A 24,244-nucleotide genomic window follows, 5' to 3' on the forward strand; every position below is an offset into this window, starting at 1 on the left:
CAAAATGCTCAGTTAAAAGGCAGTTGTACTTTCTTTACAAAATGTCAGTACCTGAAAGGGTTGAGATGAAGGTCGATAATATTATCCATCACTGATTGGCTTGGCACACCGTCAATGACAATAAATACTGTCAAGTGATTCCAAATATTTGTAGAAATTTCCTCAAAGCACTAAATTGCATCCATCAATTTATTTTTAATTCTTGTGAGCTTCAAAGGAATTTTTCAGGTACTCATACTTACAGGCATGGTGGTGCATTAGATTCCTGGCTTTAGTAAGTTTAGCAATAGTAAGTACAGTGGAACCTCGGTTCACGACCATAATTCGTTCCAAAACTCATCATAACCCGATTTGGTCGTGAACCGAAGTAATTTCCCCCATAGGATTGTATGTAAATACAATTAATCCGTTCCAGACCATACGAACTGTATGTAAATATATATTTTTTAAAGTTTTTAAGCACAAATATAGTTAAGTATACCACAGAATGCACAGCGTAATAGTAAACTAAATGTAAAAACATTGAATAACACTGAGAAAACCTTGAACAACAGAGAAAACTAACACTGCAAGAGTTCGCGCTATAGCGCTACAAACCGCTCGCTAAAAACACGTTAACGAGTTTTAAGCACAGGGAAAAAAAATGAACATTTGAAAAATCCGTAATTTAATAAACCACCAAGAAAAGTAACATTGCAACAATGCACGCTATGAACCGATCGCTGTAAACAGAAGTGAAAACAAAAACAAGCCCTGTGCATTCTTTAACTGCCTTCTCTGCCTTATGCGTCCAGCTCCCTCTCTCTCTCGCACGCATGTGTCTCTCTCTCTCTCGCACGCGCGCCTCTGCATGTGTGTCTCTTCCTCTCTCGTCTGTGTGTGTGTGTGTCTCTCTCTCGCACGCGCGCCTCTGCGTGTGTGTCTCTTCCTCTCTCGTCTGTGTGTGTGTCTGTGTCTCTCGCGCACGCCTGTGTGTGTGTGTGTGTCTGTGTCTCTCGTGTGTGTGTGTGTCTGTGTGTCTCTGTCTCTCTCGCGCACGCACCTGTGTGTGTGTGTGTGTCTGTGTCTCTCTCGCGCACGCCAGTGTGTGTGTGTGTGTGTGTCTCTCTCGCGCGCGCGTGCGCCTGTGTGTGTATGTATGTATGTGTGTGTGTGTGTGTGTGTGTGTGTGTGTCTCTCGCGCGCGCGCCAGTGTGTGTGTGTGTGTGTGTGTGTGTCTCTCTCGTGCGCGCGCCAGTGTGTGTGTGTGTGTCTCTCTCGCGCGCGCACCAGTGTGTGTGTGCGTGTGTGTGTCTCTCTCGCGCGCGCGCCAGTGTGTGTGTGCGTGTGTGTGTGTGTGTGTGTCTCTCGCGCGCATGCGCGCCAGTGTGTGTGTGTGTGTGTGTGTGTGTGTGTGTGTCTGTCTCTCGCGCGCGCCAGTGCGTGTGTCTGTGTCTGTCTCTCGCGCGCGCGCCAGTGCGTGTGTCTGTGTGTCTCTCTCGCGCGCGTGCCAGTGTGTGTGTCTGTGTGTCTCTCTCTCGCGGGCACGCACCTGTGTCTGTGTCTCTCTCTCTCTCTCTCTCTCTCTCTCGCGCCTGTGTGTGTGTGTGTGTCTCTCTCTCACGCGCCTGTGTGTGTGTGTGTGTCTCTCTCGCGCGCGCCTGTGTGTGTGTGTGTCATGTGTCGTTCTCTCTCTCTCTCTCTCTCTCTCCTGTGTCTGTGTCTCTCTCGCGCGTGTCTGTGTCTCTCTCTCTCTCTCTCTCTCTCTCTCTCGCACGCGCCTGTGTGTGTGTGTGTGTCTGTGTCTCTCTCTCTCGCGCGCGCCTGTGTGTGTGTGTCATGTGTCGTTCTCTCTCTCTCTTTCTGCACAGGGAGAGACTGAAGACGTGCGAAAATCATCGGCGCGCACAAATCAAAAGGGAAACTGGCTTGTTCGTATACCGAGTGTGTAGTCATGAACAGATGCAAAAGTTTGGCAAACTTTTTGCTCGTAAACTGATTTGTACATGGTCCGAGACGTTCGTTAACCGAGGTTCCACTGTACACTGTAGCTGAGTGTAGGGAGCCTAATCAGTGTGTCACGCACAAAGTTTGAATGGGAATGTATATTAATACCACTGCTTCAATGCAGTGACCATAAATCCATATAAAAACATTTATTCAAAATGATTTTATACTGCAGATCTAATTTATGTTTTATGCTAATACGGCACTGTGATTTTTAGAATTTTTTATGAACCTGGAATGAATCACCTTTAAATCAACGTAATAACATTATGGAGTATACTATATGTACTGAGTTGTAGCAGTCAGTGGGAAAACAAAACTAACTCCTGTGTCCCATGCTAATATGCTTGTGCAACAGAACCCCACTACATTGGTATGTGGTTAGACAGCAGCTAATTATTCGGAATCCACAAGCATCTCTCCAATCCCCCTACCACAGAAGCTACCACCGGCAATAGAATCAAACGTCGATGTTTTGAAATGACGATGCGATTATGTGAACATTTAAGACAGACCTCAGACCTATATTAGTATACTGTCAACATCTCTGCAATCTAAATAATTATGTAAACCTACAACATTTCTGAATTTGGGCTTTTTTTTTTTGTTTGCCGATATGTCTGAAAATATTGCTGTGCTGTATTTAAGTGTTTAAAAAAATGCTTTGCATTAGTTTACATACATTTTAAATGCATATTTCTTTGAATATTCTGTATTTAGACTACCAGCCATATTGTGCAGAATTAACATAACAACAAATGTGTAACGGTAAAAATTGAAATCAGTAAGTTCATAGTGGTCAAAAAGCTGTGCTGGAGTCAAGACTGTCCAGAATATATTTATTGTCAATTATTTAGTTTTTGATAAAGACATCAAGCTTGAGTTCAGTAGTTAGTGCCACAACAGTTAACTCCTTATGATATTCTTACAATATGCATTGCAATGTTAATATCCGAGAATATTTCCAAATATACCTTATCTAAAGTATAATGCTTACGTTCCCATGAGATAGCATTCATTCTGCTTCATTGTTTTTTTTTCAAGTGAATGTTATTAGATCCAAACTCGAAACCAAATATTGCAAAAAAAGGTATAAAATAAATGAAGTAACCAATATTCCGTGTAAACAACTGGAATCAAAAATAGGTGATGCCACATAGAAGAAATTAACAAACAGAATATTCCTCTAGGTGGCATTGTGATATTTTAAGTATCAACAGTTTCATTTTAGTCCTGCAGCAACGTGTCAATGAGCCAATCTAATATGTCAATCCACAAATTCAACTTTTTCCAACAATTCTAATATATACATTCACGGGTATTTTAAAATCACTGTCTTGTTAAATGACTACACTGTGCCTTCAACAGACCGATTTCCAGATATTCACCCAAGGTGAACCCCACAACATTAAGTAGATGAGGGAGCAAACATTAAACAAATAAAAGAACAAATGGAAAAAACACAGCATAAACAGAAAGTAAAACATTTTCAAAGTGATGTAATGAAAATCACAGAGCTAGGTAAGGCTTCAGTATTACATGGTAAATGCAATGGAAACTCATGACCAATGTTTACATTATGTAGCTGAAAAGCGCCCTGGCGACTTTTTAAATAATAAAAAAAACAATTAAATAAACCATGGTGAATCCAATGTAAATTAAACCAATTGTTTGGCATCAAGGTTTTCTTTCTATTTGATATGATAACTGTAAATATTTTATACCTGAACTACCCAGGGGCTATTAGCAAAAGCCATAATATCTCTTTCTTCCCAGAAGAATGCAGAATCTGACCTCTTGATCATTTCAAATTTGCTGAGAAGCTTCATTGCAAACACTTTTCTTGTTGATTTATGCCTTACCTAAAAAAGACACAAAACATGCACATAAAGGAAAACGTTTCGGTCTTGTTTTATTAGCACATAAAACTCTACATAAGGGCAAGTAGTTCTTTTTAACAGCTACAAAGAATCATAAGCACAATTTCACATTTAAAATCTTTATACCGACAATAGAATTTTACATAAAATACAAATTTTTAAAATCTCTATAGAGAAATAAAAAAATGATGAATAAAAAATCTTAATACGTTAATATTTGCATAACAAACCTGCAAGAGACACATTATTAATTTTAACATAAAAAGGCAAATTTTGCATTATTTTTATTTATTAGAAAAAACCAAACAAAAATTACAACTGTGCAAAAAAAAGAGAGTACTGTATGATGAGACATCTCTTGTCTAATTTAAGGAAAGGTCAAAGTAAATGATCAGTTGTTTTCTTCTTCAGCTTCCTCCTCTATCTTTAAAATAGGCATTTTCTAGTTTTACCCGGGTTAGCTATTTCCCCCCAAATATTTTTCCTCCATTCTCTGCAATCCTCTGTACCCTTTAGGGGTTAAAGTCATTCTTTTCACATCATCAGATACCACTTCCAAGCACATTTTCTTTGGCCTCCCTGTGAGCTTCTTGCCCTTCACCTCCACCTGAGTGCACATATTCACCTAGTTATCCTTATTCTTTCACTCCATGTGCCAAATCCATCTTAGTTTGTTTCTGCTCAGCACAGATTCTATCACCTACATACCAAGTTATCTTAACTCAGCATTCAACTTCCTTTCACTCCATGACATTCCACATGTCCAATTATTCACATCTCTCTTCTTTTCAGGTTTGCTACGTGTTTCGCTTTCATCAGATACCCATCACTCCCAGAACAGTAGAACATACTACTCATTATGCAGCTTTCATAAACTATCCCCTTCATTGCCAAAGAGGTTCCTTTAAAAGACAAAATGGTGGATAGCTCCCAGAATTACTTCAATACAACTTTCATCCCAGCTATCAATGCAGTGCCTTAACCTCTATCCATATTCAACATGTCACCAAAGCCACAGAATTTCCTTACTTTCTCTAAAACAACTCAATCACTAATATCTAAACTTAGCTATCTTCACCCCATTATATACTTTCAACAAATAAAGTATGCACTCATGGACTAAAGACTATAAAATATCTACATCTACACCCACTGCCAACACACAAGCATTAGATTGAGTGTCACTCAGCATCTTTACTACATAATAATACCACACAACCATAAACCCCTTCTCCTTCATCACCCTGGTCTTTCCCACATTTCCTTCTGGCACTTTCCCTCCAACTTATTTTCCATTTCAGTATGTTCCCTTCAGTTCCACTTAATTTTCTGCCATCAATGTGAGATCATATAACAAATGACTGCTTCCTGTTTAAAATTTGTTGTGGACAGCAAAATGTGATTTGTGCAAATTGAAAAAGCTATTAAAAAGTTCAATCACTGCACCCATAGATTAAACAGACACAACATTAATTCCAAACCAGGAACTATTTGAGATTTAAAAAAAAAAACGGATCAACTGTAACATGAAAAAATACTTTGTACAGTTACGTACAGTAGCATAACGGCAATAGGAGTCAACAGTTGCTTTGCCAGTAGTTAACACAATGGATTATAATTAACTTTGGCACAAATAATCTTCCAAACAAGGCACTCCTTTAATACAGCAGACAACAGAGGAGAAAAGGGTACTGCTAGTATAATATGGGTTCTGCGGGATGGGTGGAAAGCAAGAGGGATAATGAAAAAGAAACATTTAGTTTTACAGGTTAAATATTTTTATATTTAACCATAATAATTATATTAATAGTTCATAATTGAAATGAACAGCAGTTTCATCAATATGCTTAGACATTTTTCTAAAAATCTATCATTAATAATTTAAGTAATTTATATTGTACTTGGGGGGAATGGCATACAGTACAAAAGAGAATAAACATTAAGCAGTACTTTCAAATTGTATCTTTAAAAAGAATTTTTTTAAAAAATATATAATACAGTGGAACCTCGAGATACGATCACCTCTGTATACGAGAAATTCAAAATACGAGGAAAGTATGAGTGAAAATTTCTGATCTAAATGCGAGCATTGGCTCGCGTAACGAGCCACGAGCCAGGCTGTGGGTATAGCTCTCAGCTTAGCGAGGGGGCGTGGTAGCAGTTGCGAGCCGCGATCTGCGGTGTCTGCGTTTCTCACTTAAGTGCACAGGTGGGAAACTGCCCACATCCATGATTGTTCCTGTGGCTGATGGGCTGCAGCTGCCATGTCCTCCCCGCATATATAGAGAAGCGCGAGCCGGTTAAGGGGGAGAAGAAGTAAAAGAAAAGAGAGAGAGAGAGAGAGAGAGAGAGAGAGAGAGCGAGAGCGAGCGGGCGGGCGAGTGAGCAGGAGAGCAGGCTCGCGTGTAGCTGAACAGTGAGCTGAACAGGCGAGCCAAACAGCTGAAGCAGGACGGTGTAGAGAGGGTCAGCTGCATTAAGAGTGTCTCGCCTGTTGCAGAGCCCGCAGGTGAGACGCTAACAGAGAAGAAGCACCGGGGATTGTCGTCTGTTTTTTAAAGACTGCATCCTTTTGACGTTTTAACCTCGTGTTAAAGGATTGTTATTCTTGTGTATTTTAAACCTCCACTTCACAACTGTTTTAAGGATTATTTATTTAAACATTTATTGAATGCTCTACTGCACTTTGGACACCTGTTTTGATTCTTTTAATAATCAGTTATATTATTTACCAGTGTTATTTATTAAAGGTAGACTACAGTATATATAATTTATCAGTGTTATTTGTTAGGAAAATTGATTTTTATGTTAATATATTTGGGGTGCGGAACGGATTAACTGGATTTCCATTATTTTCAATGGGGAAGTTTGTTCTAGATACGAGAAATTCGCTATACAAGCTCAGTGCTGGAAAGAATTAAACTCGTATCTAGAGGTTCCACTGTATTTGAAGCAGATATAATATTTGAAGCAGAATCAGTTAAACAGATACCAAAAGACCATGGAATTGAAGGACACCCATCCAAATCATTGAATTCAGATATTCCAATCACTTCCATGTCCACAGGTGTATAAAAACAAGCAGCTAGGCATGTAGATTGCTTCTACAAACATTTGTGAAAGAATGGGTCACTCTCAGGAGCTCAGTGAATTCAAGTGTGGTACCGTGATAGGATGCCACCTGTGCAATAAGCCCATTCGTTACATTTTCTCACTACTAAAAATATTCCACAGTCAACTGTTAGTGGTACTGTAACAAAGTGGAAGCAACTGGGAACAGCAGCAACACAGCCACGAAGTGGTAGGCCATGTAAAATCACAGAGCTGGGACAAAGCATGCTGAAGGCGCTCAGTGTGCAGAAGTCACCAACTTTCTGCAGAGTCAATAGCTACAGATCTCCAAACATCGTGTGGCCTCCAGATTAGCTGAAGAACAGTGTGTAGAGAGCTTAATGGAATGGGTTTCAATTTCCAAGCAGCTGCATCCAAGCCTTACATCACCAAGTGCAATGCAAAGCATTGGATGCAGTGGTGTAAAGCACACCGCCAATGGACTCTAGAGTAGTGGAGTCATGTCCTCTGGAGTGACGAATCACGCTTCTCTGTCTGTCAATCTGATGGACAAGTTTTGGTTTGGCCGTTGCCAGGAGAATGGTACTTGCCTGACTGCATTGTGCCAAGTGTAAAGTTTGGTGGAGGGGGGGATTATGGTATGGGGTTGTTTTTCAGGGGTTGGGCTTGGCCCCTTAGTTCCAGTGAAAGAAACTCTTAATGCTTCAGCATATGAAGCCATTTTGGACAATTTCACGCTCCCATCTTTGTGGGAACAGTTTGGGGATAGCCCCTTCCTGTTCCAACATGATTGCGCACCAGCGCACCAAGCAAAGTTTATAAAAAAAAAATGGATGAGCAAGTTTGGTGTGGAGGAACTTGACTGGCCTGCAGAGGACCCTGACCTCAACTTGACTGAACACCGTAGGGATGATTTAGAGTGGAGAATGCAAGCCAGGCCGTCTCATCCAACATTACTGTCTGACGTCACAAAAGCTGTCCTGCAAGAATGGTCAAAAATTCCCATAAACAAACTACTAAACCTTGTGGAAAAGCCTTCCCAGAAGAATTGAAGCTGTTATAGCTAGAAAGGGTGGGCCAACTCCACACTAAAACCTATGTATTAAGAATGGGATGTCATTAAAGTTCATGTGTGTTTAAAGGCAGGTGACCCATTATTTTGACAATATAGTGTGTGTGAATATATATATTAGTTTTGTTAAAGAAGGATATAGCCAAGTCAACTCTAGCAATTTGAAAAAGACAGAACATGAAAAGTAACAGTGAATTTGGGTTTTGGAATTTACCAGCTGGACTTCTCCAAAGGCTCCTCTGCCAATTACTTTAACCACTTCATAGTCATCTGCTTTCATTCGCAAGTCTCGAACTTTGCTAACTGTGTCTTTGTCTGGGAAAAAAAAAAAGGCAAGTTATTTTTTAAAATCTTTAAAGACTTTTACTAACAAATAAAATGATCTCAGTTAACAAACATTCCATGACAGAAAAATTGTTTTTTTATTGTGAATTTAATCTTCGAAAGAATTTGAATTTCACCAAAATATAAGTAATTTCAAAACAGTATAGGAAAGGTGGTAAACCAAAATTAACATGACTAATGTACTATTATAAATAAAATTTAAATGTGGTTTATAAATTACAAACAATCTTTTCATTTTGTTTTACTGAAACCAATAAAAAAAACATAATTAATTACTAACAAAAAAAACATTCTGTATGGACATTATTTTTCTTAGTGAATGGTTTGTTACTGTACAGTTTGTATGTGAACAGTAAACACTGAAATTGTTCAAAAAAGAACAGCTGTTATTTAAGTTTAACTAACATATCTGTAGCCATACTTATCTTAATTCAAATACTGGATTTACACTAAATTAAACTGGAGTTGAAGTGGTATATAGACAGCTGCACATGGTCTGGCATACATCCACTTTAACGTAAGAGACACATACACAAATGCACAGGTGCTTTTACAATGACTTCTAAAGGCTTTGCACTTACTCACACTATGAAAATAATTTTTGATTTCCCAAGCAAAAATTCTAGAAATCCTAAACCAAAGTTTTAAAATCTGACAATATGAACCCATGCATGAAAAGAGCTTATTGCATTTGAAAAATCATAAGCCAAGCAATAGGACAATAAGAGAACTTTGGTGGAAGGTATATTGAAAAAGTGTACTTGAGTTATGAATTGTTTGTTGTTTATTTAGATATTTCCTTAAGTTAAAGTACTACACCTGGAAACTCTACTTACTAAATTAAAACAAAAAGAAAAATAAAATATACACAAACAAAAGTTCATTTTACTTAAACTAGAAAAAATATTTTTAATTTTCCATGTTATTGCTCATCACTTTAACCCATATGGCTGCTTGTTACGCTCATTCTATTTAATTCTCTTTTCAACAAACTACACTGATTAAGTTATACCTTAACTGTCAATACTATAATCAAAGACCTGATTAGCAACAATGATCTATCTGCCCACTGAGAAATGGTGGCACCATGACAGGAAGTGATTGTCGACTTCAGGAAACAGGAAAGGATTGTGCTCCTATTTACATCAGTAAGGATGCTGTATAGATAAACAGCAGTTTCAACAGTCTGACTTGTTCCACCCACATGACCCTAGCAATAAAGTACAATTAAGCCCCACTACTTCCTCTTGTGTCTCAGAAAACATTATCAATAGTAAGGACCAAACTGTGTTCAACATGTTTTGTTTGTTTAACAGCAGCTCTACAACTATGTCATGTACTGTATGTGATCAAAAATTACTTTATTTTGAAAGCATATTAATTGCCTCTTTTATTATGAATCCTAAAGTTCTTAGCAAAGAAATAGAAGCAGTTAACACAAAACTTCCATGAAACAGGAATACTAAGTATTAATACAGTGCATGCTTTCATCAAGACACAAGAATACTTTTTCTCAAGAAACCAACTGGATTTTCTAGTGACACAATCCTGACATACTTCAAATTCCAGAAAAACAGTTCCACCACAATAGCTTGGCTTTCCATTCATCTCTTGTGGCAAACTCAACAGCAAGCATTCAGTTTGAAGGGATATGTTCAGATACAATACACATGAGAATTTGAATTCTTTCACTCAAATTAAAAAACAAAATCTCTGTAACATTAAATGAACTTTATTATTATAGACTACACTTTTACACTTTTTTCCCCTTTCGGCAAATTTAAATAACCACTTATTCCAATAAGTAATTTTAATGTTAAATGTTGGCTAAGCTATTGCCTTTTGTTTGCTTCCAACAAAACATACTGTCTAAAGATAAAACATCATTCGTTGTTTTTTTTCCAGTCACTGAGTACTGAATCTGCATGCCATTCAAAATAAAACCAATTAGAGCTGCACTGCTTTTGTTTCTTCTGGGTGTTTTCGATTGTCTTTTTTTTTTTTAATTGAAAATCGGCCTATCCAAATCAGATTCCCAATTCTGTGCGTGCCTTCCTTGTGTCATGTGGTCTGTTTTAATATAACTCATGAGTGGGATAATTCAGTTATACTAAGAGTGATATAATTCAGTTTACTGAAACTCAATTGGACGTGTATTAATTAACAGCTGAACTGTAAATTGCAAGACTGTTATTTTCAAAAGACTTGAGAGAAGCTGCTAAATATGAATTCAGTCAGCAATCCGTTTTATAATCATGCTTTCATGTAGTATTGTGTGCCCATAAATTAAACTTCTTAAGTAAGACTTAGCAGCTAGAAGCTGGCATTAGTAAGTTGTCCCTAAAACCAACAAAATCAAAAGGTTTTCCTACTTTGCACAGCATATAAAATACAGGTACTGTACATTCAAGGCAAAATTCATTACTATCAATATATTGTACATGTTTGTAGATTACGTCAACATTACATATGAAATCTACAAAAGTAATAAAACAAAAAATTCCTTTCTACAGAGTAACATAATGCAATCATTCCTGTCTTGATTGCCACTACAAAAGCCGCTATATTAAATCAAACTATCATATATAATATTAACTGTGGCAGTGTGGCTAGCACCACTCTTCACTTCTAAAGGAAAACAAAATAGTAAAGGTATACCTAAGTCATACATAATAAGTCTTATTTAGAAAAAAAAATTACAAGTGTGCTTTATAAACATCTTATTTACTACAACATTAAAGATGTTAATTATCATGTGTACGTAGTACAATGAAAGTAACTTACATTTCTCCTCAGAATAGCAAACAAAAATACAATACCAATAAATAATTATTAAAATTAGGTTTTAAAAAAGTATACACTGTGACAGACGACCGGCTATGGACTCCGGTCGTCAACCCCAGGCCGCTAGGAGGAGCCCTCCGGACAGCATATTCGTGCCCCGAGTTCCAGCAGGGCCTCATGGACTTTGTAGTGTTGTGACACAGCCCTGCTGGATACCTTGGGGGCTGCCAGGAGTCGCTGTAGGGGGGCTAGTGGGCTCTGGCATGCCCTATAACCCGGGAGTGCATCTCAGTCACGTGACTGGAAGAAGCGATGTGCTCCCGGGATGAAGAAAAGGACTGTTTGCCCTAACCCGGAAGGAAAACGGACTTGTGGGTTTGGCTTGGAGGCACTTCCGGGTCAGGGGCTATAAAAGGACTCTGGGAAGCCCAGAACACCGAGCTGAGCTGGGAGGAAGGTGGGCTAAGTGTCTGGGCGAGGAGGTATTGGTTTAAAGAAGAGTTTATTGTGAATATATGAGTGTAGTGTGTGGAGTGCTTTGTGCACGGTACAATAATAAAAAGGATTATAGTTGTACTTTTACCTCGTGTCAAGAGTGGTACCTGAGGGTTCGAGAGGTGGACACAAGCCTCATCTGTTACAACACATATAAATACACATATTTATGCACAATATATGTAATATGCACTTGCAAGTATAATATATATGTTACCCACACTGTTGTGCAGTGATTAGCACTGCAATTTACTATTATTATAGGCAACAGCATTCAAATCCCCAGGCGGTTGTGTGTGTGTGTGTGTGTGATTTGCACATTGTGTTTGTGTAGGGTTTAATAATTTCTGTTCATTTTAGCGGAGTGTTTTGCCTGCTTATAATGTGATCCCACACTTGAGACATCACCTTTGCAACTTTTGGTGCACCAGCAGAAAATCTTTCACAATTTTCTTATTAATGTAATGAACTGTGGACTAATTCATACCATATTTTGGCCTAGAGATGTAAAGAAAAGTCCAGCTTTTAACATGTTCAGAAGTGACATTTTTTACCTCCAGACTTACTCATACTAGAACTTTGAACACATTTAGCCCAATCCATAATGTAAAAGTTGTATGCTTCAAATGCAGCAGTTAGGAGTGGATGGTATAGCATAAACTTGTAGCACAATATAACTAAATCACAATTACTGTATATATCACTGTATAATCTATATGCACATACTTTTCAGGCTGAATCCAGGTTAGATGCTTCTGATGGCCTGATTCCATACGGTAATAGTGGATTGCTCTCCAGCAATGTTTCTTTTTATTAGATCATTTTAATCAACTAAAGTAATAATAATAATAATAAAACATTTTTTTTCTTTGTGGCCAAATCCTTCTCCATGATTCTTTATGTCCCTATTCCCCTTTACCCTAAATTATCCTTTCTTCTAGTTCCTCACTTTCTCTTCCGTAGCGGAGGCATTTAACGAATACCGCCATTACAACTAAATTGTTTGTAGCCTCTTGCTGGAAATCTTCTAGCCTTGCCTTCCCCGCAACCTACACTGAATTGAATTTTCTGCATTTCTACCACTCTTCCTGCTTTACCATACAAAGCCAGTTGGGTGCTTTTGTTCTTATTTGGTCTAAATAACATTTAATGTTGAACCCTTTTTAATTGACTCCTTTCTCATTTGATTAATAAAAATGTGATAGCAAACTTGTAAAACTAAGAGCAGTTTACTGTCTACTGGTTAACGGTTTCAATAAAAAAGTTTATAGACCAGAGACAAGTATACAGAGATTCTTGAAGGTTAGAAAATGTAATTCTTATTACCTAACCTCAATGCATATTTAGTTTCAGATGAGCTAAAGTGACAGTTTCTTGCACCAATATATAATAATAATAATAATTTAATACAAATTTTAACGAAAATGGGCGACAGCAACATGCATACACCAGCATCCCCTCCACTGTGTCATTAATGAGACTAACTTGCAACATACTGAAAAAATTGAAAATCAAATCGGGGGGAAAAAAAAAAGAATTTGAAACTTAATTCAAAACAAAATATACAATAGAACTGAACCATAAAAATGCAATCTGAAATGAGCAAAAAAAAAAAAACATAAAAATGAAAGTAACACAAAATAAACTGAAAACCATACCACAATCACATACCATGATAAATTAAAATAAAGTTAGAAAAACAAATCAGAAAAAAAAAAACAAATTCAAAAAGATCATTACACAAACAGAAATGGCAGCACACAAACTAAATGAAATAAAATGCAAACTAGTTATGCTCTGATCGATCAGCTGGGGATCTAAATCGGCAGATTTTCACTACAACAGACTTGACTGGTGATTTTAAAAACTTTTTTTTTCAACTTCTGCTTTTCCTAGCTTTACTGTAATTTAGTTGTGGAGCTCCATTACAAAAGGTATTATGGTAGTTAAGGTTAATGAATGTCAAACAGACAGCAGTCAGGCACACTTTACCAGAGAGAGAGAAGATTGAAATAATAGCTTTCACATTAAAGAATGTTGGGGAATAAACTGAGAAAAGTTACTTTAATAAATGTAGACCTTTTTAGACATTTAATTAAAACAAACACTGCTTGTCTGAGTTTAGACAGTAAGCAAGCTTGTGTTAAGTACAGCAGCTCACATTTTGTTTAGAAAAAGAACAGAAAGAAGAATTTGAAATTGCTGCTAAGTAAATAATAGGCTTGTTAGCTTAACAATAACATTTTACTTGTAAACTTGTTACACGTTATCCTTGTATCTTTTTGAAACATCTTATGAACATTTCATACATATGCAGCTTTTTAAAAGGCTTGTATTGTGTTTATTATTTGTTTGTTTGTGACACAGAGTGTAAGTTTTGGTAAGAAACAATTACTGCATGATTAAAATGATAATCCATATTTATAATTACACCTCAAGATTCAGGAATGTCTAGCTGGTATACTGACTAAAAAAAAACACCTGTATAAACAGAGTAGAGGTATATTTTAACAGTAAAAAAAATCAAAACTGTAGTGTAATTAAGGATTAAAAATGATTAAAGCATATAAGTGCATGTATATTTATATTTCAATAGTGATTAACTGCCAATATTAATGAATTGAATCAATGTGGGAGAATTTATATACAGTATGTAGACAAATGGTGAAAACAACTTTTTTTAAATTAAACTGTTTCAAATAAGTAGGTTACAGAAGAAAACAAACAATATGACAGCACGTAACCATGAGAAGCATTTTATTTACTTAAAGCAATTTGTATTACTGATAAATATTTTCTGTACAAATTTTATTAGTTAAATAAGAATGTATTGAGTGAATTTTTTTTAGTTTACTATTTTTAGGGTCACTGAACAATAAGCCTACAGATTAATATTTTGTTAATAAAAAATGAACAAGTAGCAGCTGTGGTTTATCGTTTAATTACAAAAGTACCAAAAATATCACTTTGACATAGAATATAAGGGTTCTACATGTCTGGTTATGCAGGACATTAGTGAAACAAGTTTTTTTTAAAATAGGTAAAGAGAAGGAAAAAAAATCTGAGTCAATATCAGAATCAGCCAATACAACATGAAAGTGGTGATTGTCATTGGTCCTAAAAATTCCTGAATGGAGAATCCCTAATGCAAACCAAAGGAGCAGCACTCAAACAAAAAAGAGGAACACACAAAGAAAATTAACAGCACATAAATAAGAGCACAAATGCCTGGTCACACACATGCACACAACACAAGGAAAATTGTATGTCACAGTTAAAATATAAAGCCTTAACTGTAGACAAGAGAAAAAAGTTAGGAATTTGAGTAGTCTTAAACTTAAGGCCAAATGTAAACAAGCACCCAGACTAGGTTATGAGAGACAAACCCATGATATTAGAGATATTTACTTCACTTTGTGCATAGGAAACATAATTGTGGTAATGCCCCTCTTAGAAAAGTATGCAGCACCGTGTGGACTGTATCTTACGACCACATTGGGCACTGGTAGATTCAATGGCATCAAAAAGCAATGCTACCTATGACAGAATTTTTAGTTGTGCCTCATTACAAGGCATTGTTAGAGAGTAGCACACAAATGACTTGATGATAATAAACTGCTAGAAGGAATTTAAAAACTTGGGCTGTAAAAAGAAATACCATTGTATTTCTCTATTTTTAAAGTTTTAGTTGAAAAATCTGAGTTGGAATTTTTTTTAAATCCACATAAAATAGGACTTCTAAAGCATTACTGTATGATGATAGAAAGCAGTCAAAAAAAGTAAAGGAGGTAAAATGAAGAGAAAAAAACTAATTAAAATATTCTGTGCTATACAAATTAATTTTTGCAAAGTTAATAATCAAAATGCAATTATGAGCTACTGTACATAACATTTTGCTATCAGCAATAAAATAAAATATCCTCTGTAAATCCCATAGAATTATTGTACATGGTATGCCTGCAACATACCAGACAGATTTAGACCATCTAACAATAGATGTCCAACTTCCTTTCAAAAAGCATCATAACAAGAAGAAACTTAAAGTAAACACATTTACTTCTTCTCCAGTATACTGCTTCAAATATAAAGTATATATCATTTATGAAAAAATAAGGTACTGTACTCCATTGTCAGAATCTAGTCATTTCAGAATAACACACAGCAGGAAACAAGTAAAAAGGTAGATTAAACAATAGTTTGCTAAAGGCACTATTTAAAGTTGGCATGTATTTCTGTTATTTGCATAGCAGAGCTGCTTTTTTAACTGCAGCAATTTTTCCTTCCCAGGAGAGTTGGTCTAATGTGGCCAAATTTGGTCATAATAAAAAGAAAGAATTAATTTCTATTCACATGGGTAACTGAAGGCTAATAAATGCATGGACAAAAAGATGTTTAAATGGGATAAAAATATCAAAAGAATCAAATTAGAAATGTAATAAATATATGCTACAGCTATAACTAGCACTAATATACAAAAACTACACAGTTGAAACCTTATCTGAAAATTAACTGTTTTATATGCAATAAGTGTGGCTTTAAATTAAATACAAAACTAGTTGTTTAAAGTACAGCATTATCTCTTCTGAAATCCAGGAAAAACTCTGAAGAACCACCTTTATCATGTTTATGTGAGAATAAGACAATGTGTGAAAAACAAATAACAAAAAGTGCTGCCAGAGTTATTCTTGTATATGGCAAAGATAGGTTTGTTTTTGTTTTTTTAACATTGTGTGACAGATGGCCAGGATCATTACCCAGCCAGGACGCCAGCTGTGTGGAAGGACCAAGAAACAGACCGTATTCAGGACATTATTTCCCCCAAGACACTAGTGGGCAGACACCCACCCAATCAACCCCCACCCCCACCCCCGGGTTGCTACAACACCACAGATCCCAGCAGGGTATGTCGGGACTTGTAGTTTGGAACAGTCCTGTTGGGCTCCGTGAGTACCGCCAGGGGGTGCTGCAGGGTCCTTGGAGGAACCTCTCTTGCTACACCCGGAAATGCCGCCAGAAGAAGGTCAAGAAACACCTGGCGCACGTCCAGGTGTGCTATAAAAGGGGCCATCTCACTACTAATCAGAGAGCCAGAATCGGGTGGTGGAGGACAAAGCTTGTGAGAAGGAGTGAAGGCAAGGAAGAGAAACAGAGAGAGAGAGAGAAAGAAATGGAAGAAAGGACTGTGTTTATTTATACAGTATATTGGTGATTTGTACTGTGCTGTGTAGGGGGGGAGCGAAGGAAAAATGCTTCCTCACTGAAGAATAAACAGTGTGCTGTGTTGAACTTGTGTCTTAGCCTGGGGTTGAGGGAGCTGTACGCCCCCTGGTGGACAACAATTCTTATTTTGCTTCTACTGTTGCATATTATGTTTATTTCTTTTATTGTCTTTGTTATCTAAAATGTATTGTTTTAATTCAGTAATTGTTAATACTTCTGTACATTTATTTTTTCATCATAATTTTTGTTACTACTTAAGACTGAGAACATATATTTATTTTAAAAAGACATACCACATTAATTTGAAGAGCTTAAAAGGCTGCACTGGCTTGAAATATTTCATAAACGTTTATTTTTCCATTTTCCTAATCTACCTTTTTTCAATAAAGAATTTTGGAGACCTTGAAATGATATACCTACTTTGTTTTTGTTAATTCAAACAAATGTGACACTGGAAAAAGGCCAAAAACACGATTCTCTATGCACACAAAGTAATAAAATATCAGAGAACACAGAGCTGGATGGACTTTGCACTGCATGTATTGTACATAGGAAACCCAAACAAAATATCACTCGACTACTCAAATGCATTAAGCACAATTTTATATACAGTGCATCCGGAAAGTATTCACAGCGCATCACTTTTTCAACATTTTGTTATGTTACAGCCTTATTCCAAAATGGATTAAATTAATTTTTTTCCTCAGAATTCTATACACAACACCCCATAATGACAACGTGAAAAAAGTTTACTTGAGGTTTTTGCAAATTTATTAAAAATAAAAAAATTGAGAAAGCACATGTACATAAGTATTCATAGCCTTTGCTCAATACTTTGTCAATGTACCTTTGGCAGCAATTACAGCCTCAAGTCTTTTTGAATATGATGCCACAAGCTTGGCACACCTATCCTTGGCCAGTTTCGCCCATTCCTCCTTGCAGCACTTCTCAAGCTCCATCAGGTTGGATGGGAAGCGTCGGTGCACAGCCATTTTAAGATCTCTCCAGAGATGTTCAATCGGATTCAAGTCTGGGCTCTGGCTGGGCCACTCAAGGACATTCACAGAGTTGTCCTGAAGCCACTCCTTCGATATCTTGATATCTTGGCTGTGTGCTTAGGATCATTGTCCTGCTGAAAGATGAACCGTCGCCCCAGTCTGAGGTCAAGAACGCTCTGGAGCAAGTTTTCATCCAGGATGTCTCTGTACATTGCTGCAGTCATCTTTCCCTTTATCCTGACTAGTCTCCTAGTCCCTGTCGCTGAAAAACATCCCCACAGTATGATGCTGCCACCGCCATGCTTCACTGTAGGGATGATATTGGCCTGGTGATGAGCGGTGCCTGGTTTCCTCCAAATGTGACGCCTGTCATTCACACCAAAGAGTTCAATCCTTGTCTCATCAGACCAGAGAATTTTCTTTCTCATGGTCTGAGAGTCCTTCAGGTGCCTTTTGGCAAACTCCAGGCAGGCTGCCATGTGCCTTTTACTAACGAGTGGCTTCCGTCTGGCCACTCTACCATACAGGCCTGATTGGTAGATTGCTGCAGAGATGGTTGCCCTTCTGGAAGGTTCTCCTCTCTCCGCAGAGGACCTCTGGAGCTCTGACAGAGTGATCATCGGGTTCTTGGTAACCTCCTTGACTAAGGCCCTTCTCCCCCGATTGCTCAGTTTAGATGGCCGGCCAGCTCTAGGAAGAGTCCTGGTGGTTTCGAACTTCTTCCATTACGGATGATGGAGGCCACTGTGCTCATTGGGACCTTCAAAGCAGCAGAAACTTTTCTGTAACCTTCCCCAGCTTTGTGCCTCGAGACAATCCTGTCTCGGAGGTCTACAGACAATTCCTTTGACTTCATGCTTGGTTTGTGCTCTGACATGAACTGTCAGCTGTGGGACCTTATATAGACAGGTGTGTGCCTTTCCAAATCATGTCCAATCAACTGAATTTTCCACAGGTGGACTCCAATTAAGCTGCAGAAACATCTCAAGGATGATCAGGGGAAACAGGATGCACCTGAGCTCAATTTTGAGCTTCATGGCAAAGGCTGTGAATACTTATGTACATGTGCTTTCTCAATTTTTTTATCTATACTAATAAAAGGCAAAGCCCTCACTGACTGACTGACTGACTGACTCAATCACTCATCACTAATTCTCCAACTTCCCGTGTAGGTAGAAGGCTGAAATTTGGCAGGCTCATTCCTTACAGCTTACTTACAAAAGTTAGGCAGGTTTCATTTCGAAATTCTACGCGTAATGGTCATAACTGGAACCTCTTTTTTGTCCATATACTGTAATGAAAGGCAGCAGGAGACGGAGTTGTGTGTCGCGTCATCACGCCTCCCACGTAATCACGTGAACTGACTGTGAACTCAGTACGTAGAAAAGAAGGAGGAGCCCCAAAGAGCGCTGAAGAAAACATTCATTACACAATTGACAAGGCAGCGAAACAATAAGAAGCGAGTGAGTGACGCATACAAGCATCTTCATAAGACACGAGGTATAAAATAGCACGGTGTAAACCATAAGTTTAAATTAAGTTTATAGAAACACTCCCGCTGCTGTTTGCAATGCCATATTCGCGAGATACAAGTTTAATGAGAAGACACGAGGTATAAACGAGAGTTTGGATCACTTTGTAACAGAGTTAAAATTGCTGTAGCGAGAAACTTTTAACTGCCGGGTCTTAGCTAACATTAAATAAACCTGTGGACATCGCAACATCACACAAGAGAGCGGCTCACGTGAAGTGACTGAACGCAGCAGGAGTGATCACTTCGATGAATCAAACCTGTTCAAAAAACACATTACACAATTAATAAGGTAGGAAAAGAATATGAAACAAAGCACGGTATAAACCGTAACTTTAAATTAAGTTTATAGAAACGCTCCCGCTGCCGTTTGCAATACCATATTCGTCCCTGCGAAGCGCGGGGATTTTGCTATACATATTAAACTATTTCAACCATTCTATGATCTGCTTCTCGCAACTGAAAGAGGGCACCGTGGCAGAAGTTAGCCGACTTGCTCACCAACCACAAGCGTTACCTGGTAGGTAACCACCCATACAATCAGATTGTGAATCAGACTACGAATGCCTGCAATGTAATTACCCCGATCTACATGCTGTCAAATGAACGAACCACACGCCGTGGCACAACGTTAGGGGCTTCACCTCTAGCGCTGACGTCCGAGGTTCGATTCCCGTAAGGGAGTGCAGTGAGTGTGTACGCCTGATGAGCCCACAATTACGGCGAAACACGTGTCGCATACTATGCATCTTCAAAGCACGGTGTAAACCGTAAGTTTAAATTGAGTTTATAGAAACGCTCCCGCTGCCGTTTGCAATACCATATTCACGAGATACAAGTTTAATGAGAAGACACGAGGTATAAACGAGACTTTGGATGACTTTGTAACAGAGTTAAAATTGCTGGAGCGAGAAACTTTTAACTGCTGGGTCATGTCGCGTGTTCTCGGGTAGGTACACCAAAAAATGTATACATTTATGCATGTAATGGGCAAACAAAAAATGTACTATACCCGAAAGCACTGCAGTAGTACTCAATGTATCTTTACTTCTTAAATGTTAATGTTTTACTGTTTAATAATTTATACGCTTCTTATATGTTGTTCAAATTCTTTTATCAAAATACCAGTAACAGCGCACTGCACGATAACGTGGAGTGAATACACTTGACATGAGCATTCATGTTATTTATCCTCTTTCTATGTACGTTTACCATTTGTTTGCTCAGAGGTTGATGCGCTTGCTGCTTAATGAGCAGCTCTTCACCCTAGCATCCCGCTGCTTCTCTTCTTTCGTTGGCATCTTTTCCCGTTAAAACTGATTAAGTTAGTTTTTGTGTTGCGATAACTTAGTATGTTTTCTTAAATTTTTCAGTTAAGCTGGCACTTAAGTCTTCAATCTGCCTCAAGAATGATTAGCGAAGGTGGTAGGGAATGAAAACGGCACCCATACGCATCCGCCATGGCTATGAGTTGATTCTACAATAAAATAAAATAAAGATAAAAAGAGTAATAAAATCATCACCCCCCGAAAGCGAATAGTAGACGTGACGTAGTATATGTGTACCAAATTTCAAGTCAATAGGTGAAACGGTTTGCGAGCTACAGGTGATTTAAAATCCTGGACAGACAAACGAATAGCCATGGTAGCGTATTATAGAAGAAGATTTTACTATTTAATAATTTATATTTATATGCAATGTGCTTCTTATATATTACTTCATATTCTCATATGATAATGATGTTAATGTTGTTTATATTGATTTCTATGTTATTGAAAGTGCTCTTTATTTGTGGAAAAATAAATTTGGCAATTAAACTTATTTTATACATACTACATTTTATTTTTTTCTCTTGCACTCAGTGAGCGAATCCACTGGGTAATCAGCTATATATATATATATATATATATATATATATGTAGATATGTATATATATGTGTATATATATGTAGATATGTATATTTATACGTGTATATATATGTAGATATGTATCTATACTAATAAAAGGCAAAGCCCTCACTGACTGACTGACTCACTCACTCACTCACTGACTGACTCATCACTAATTCTCCAACTTCCCGTGTAGGTGGAAGGCTGAAATTTGGCAGGCTCATTCCTTACAGCTTACTTACAAAAGTTAGGCAGGTTTCATTTCGAAATTCAAAGCGTAATGGTCATAACTGGAACATATTTTTTGTCCATACACTGTAATGGAGGAGGCGGAGTGACGTATCGCGTCATCACGCCTCCTACGTAATCACGTGAACTAAAAACAAGGAAGACATTTACAGCACGAGTCACACGCGGGAACGAAGGTAAATGACGTTAATTTTTGACTGTCTTTTAATACTGTGTAAGCATACATATTAACACGCGCAATTAAACGTGTGCATTTACGGGCTGATTTCTCAGGCTTAAAAGCTCACCTTTTATCAAACGCGGGAAGAAAGGTAACTGACGTTGTTCACTGTCTTTTAATACTGTGTAACCATACATATTAACACATGTCCAATGAAACGTGTGAATTTACGGGGTGATTTCTCAGGCTTAAAAGCTCGCCTTTTACTAAAAAGGTAAATGCAAAACTATTTTCAATCAGTTTATTGAAATGCTCCCGTTAAGGATTGCAATAACATATTCGCGAGATAAAAGAACGAAGTAGGGGGAAATGGAGGAACAGCCGCAAACAGCGAACAGCAAAAAATTAATTAAACAATTGAGAACGGAGCGAGTTCAGCATACAAGCATGTTCATAAGGGAAACAAAGCACGGTGTAAAACGTAACTTTAAATTAAGTTTATAGAAACGCTCCCGCTGCGGATTGCAATAACATATTCGCGAGATAAAAGTTTAATGACAAGACACGAGGTATAAACGAACCACACGCCGTGGCGCAACGTTAGGGGCAACAGTTTCAACCATTCTATGATCTGCTTCTCGCAACTGAAAGACGGCACATGGCGGATGTTAGCCGACTTGCTGACCGCAACGTTAGGGGCTTCAACTATGGCGCTGACGCCACATCTCAGTGCCAACACTTTGCAGACTGTACTTAAAAGACACGCCCTCCTCACTGGACAGTTAAAAACACCAATCAAACTAACGATGACATCAAGTATTACCCAATCAAAAGTAGGAAAGGAGGCATCTTCATAAAATGCGTGTGGGATGATTTGCATGAGACGCTGCTTTAAAAAAAAAATGATAAAAAAAATACAGGATAAACCCCGTCCAGTATTGATTCAAAACGGGACGCGCAATTTCATTCTCAAACGCAGCACGATTCCGTATTTTAAAGGACGGGTGGCAACCCTACAGTGCCAGGTAACCACCCATACAATCACATTGTGATTCAGACTAGGAATGCAATGAATGTAATTACCCCGATCTACATACAAGGCGAAAGTCTTGCAACATTCAAAGATGATGGTTTGGGATAAGTACACCATACAACATAAAAGAGCTTATGAAGCCTTGAACCGAAAAAAGCAAGATCTCAGAGATCGTAAAAAAAAAATAGGAGGTAATGTCGTTTTACTCGCTGTAGATTTTAGTCAAACATTACCAGTTATTCCACGAGGGAGACCAGCAGATCAACTCAACGCGTGTTTAAAATCCATGCTTCTCCCACGCTCGGTTATATGTCGCGTGTTCTCGGGTAGGTGCACCAAAAAATGTATACATTTAAGCATGTAATGGGCAAAAAAAAATGAGGTATACCCGAAGGCACTGCAGTAGTACTTAATGTAACTTTACTTCTTAAATGTTAATGTTTCACGGTTTAATAATTTATACGCTTCTTATATGTTGTTCAAATTCTTTTATCAAAATACCACTGACAGCGCAATGCACGATAACATGGAGTGAATACACCATACGCATCCGCCCACGGCTGCCCTGCTGTGCGCAGATAGGAGTTGATTCTACAATAAAATAAAATAAAGATAAAAAGACTAAAACAATCATCACCCATAAAGCGGATAGTAGACGTGACGTACTATATGTGTACCACATTTCAAGTGTATAGGTGAAACGGTTTGCGAGCTACAGGTCATTTAAAATCCTGGACAGACACACAAATTGCCACGGTAGCAAATTACAGAAGAAGATTTTACTGTTTAATAATTTATATTTATATGAAATGTGCTTCTTATATATTACTTCATATTCTCATATGATAATGATGTTAATGTTTATATTGATTTCTGTGTTATTAAAACTGCATGTATGTGTGTATATGTATATATATATATATATATATATATATATACTAGCAAAATACCCGCGCTTCGCAGTGGAGAAGTAGTGTGTTAAAGAGGTTATGAGAAAAAAAGGAAACATTTTAAAAATAACGTAACATGATTGTCAATGAAAGCCCGTTTCACTCAGTAAGTCTTATGTGTGTGTTTATGTATGTGTGTATATATATGTAGATGTGTATATGTAGATATGTATATATATGTATATGTATATAAATGTTTATGTGTGTGTGTATATTATATATATAATATATATATATATATATATATATATATATATATATATATATATATATATATATATATATAAAAGACAGCAACAGTTATAACAATGACAACACAATTACATTGACAATCATGTTACGTTATTTTTAAAATGTTTCCTTTTTTTTTCATAACCTCTTTAACACACTACTTCTCCGCTGCGAAGCGCGGGTATTTTGCTAGTATGTATATATGTATATATGTATGTATGTGTATATGTGTGTGTGTATATGTATGTGTATATATATGTTGATATATATATATGTTGATATATATATATATATATGTTGATATATATATATATATATGTTGATATATATATATATATATGTTGATAT

General features: G+C 37.3%; 1 protein-coding gene across 2 annotated transcripts in view; it reads right to left on the bottom strand.

Moving 5' to 3' along the window:
- Positions 1-24,244, bottom strand: part of rock1 (Rho-associated, coiled-coil containing protein kinase 1) — a 238,810-nt gene that overhangs the window by 78,387 nt on the left and 136,179 nt on the right. For both annotated transcript variants that reach the window (XM_051928913.1, XM_051928912.1), the window contains exons 3-4: positions 8,225-8,325; positions 3,711-3,848 (exon numbers count right to left, since the gene is read on the bottom strand). In XM_051928913.1, the coding sequence (XP_051784873.1) occupies positions 3,711-3,848; positions 8,225-8,325 (239 nt within the window). The remainder of the gene's footprint in view (positions 1-3,710; positions 3,849-8,224; positions 8,326-24,244) is intronic.

The sequence above is a fragment of the Erpetoichthys calabaricus genome, chromosome 6 (assembly GCF_900747795.2).
Source record: "Erpetoichthys calabaricus chromosome 6, fErpCal1.3, whole genome shotgun sequence".
Taxonomy (NCBI): Eukaryota; Metazoa; Chordata; class Cladistia; order Polypteriformes; family Polypteridae; genus Erpetoichthys; species Erpetoichthys calabaricus.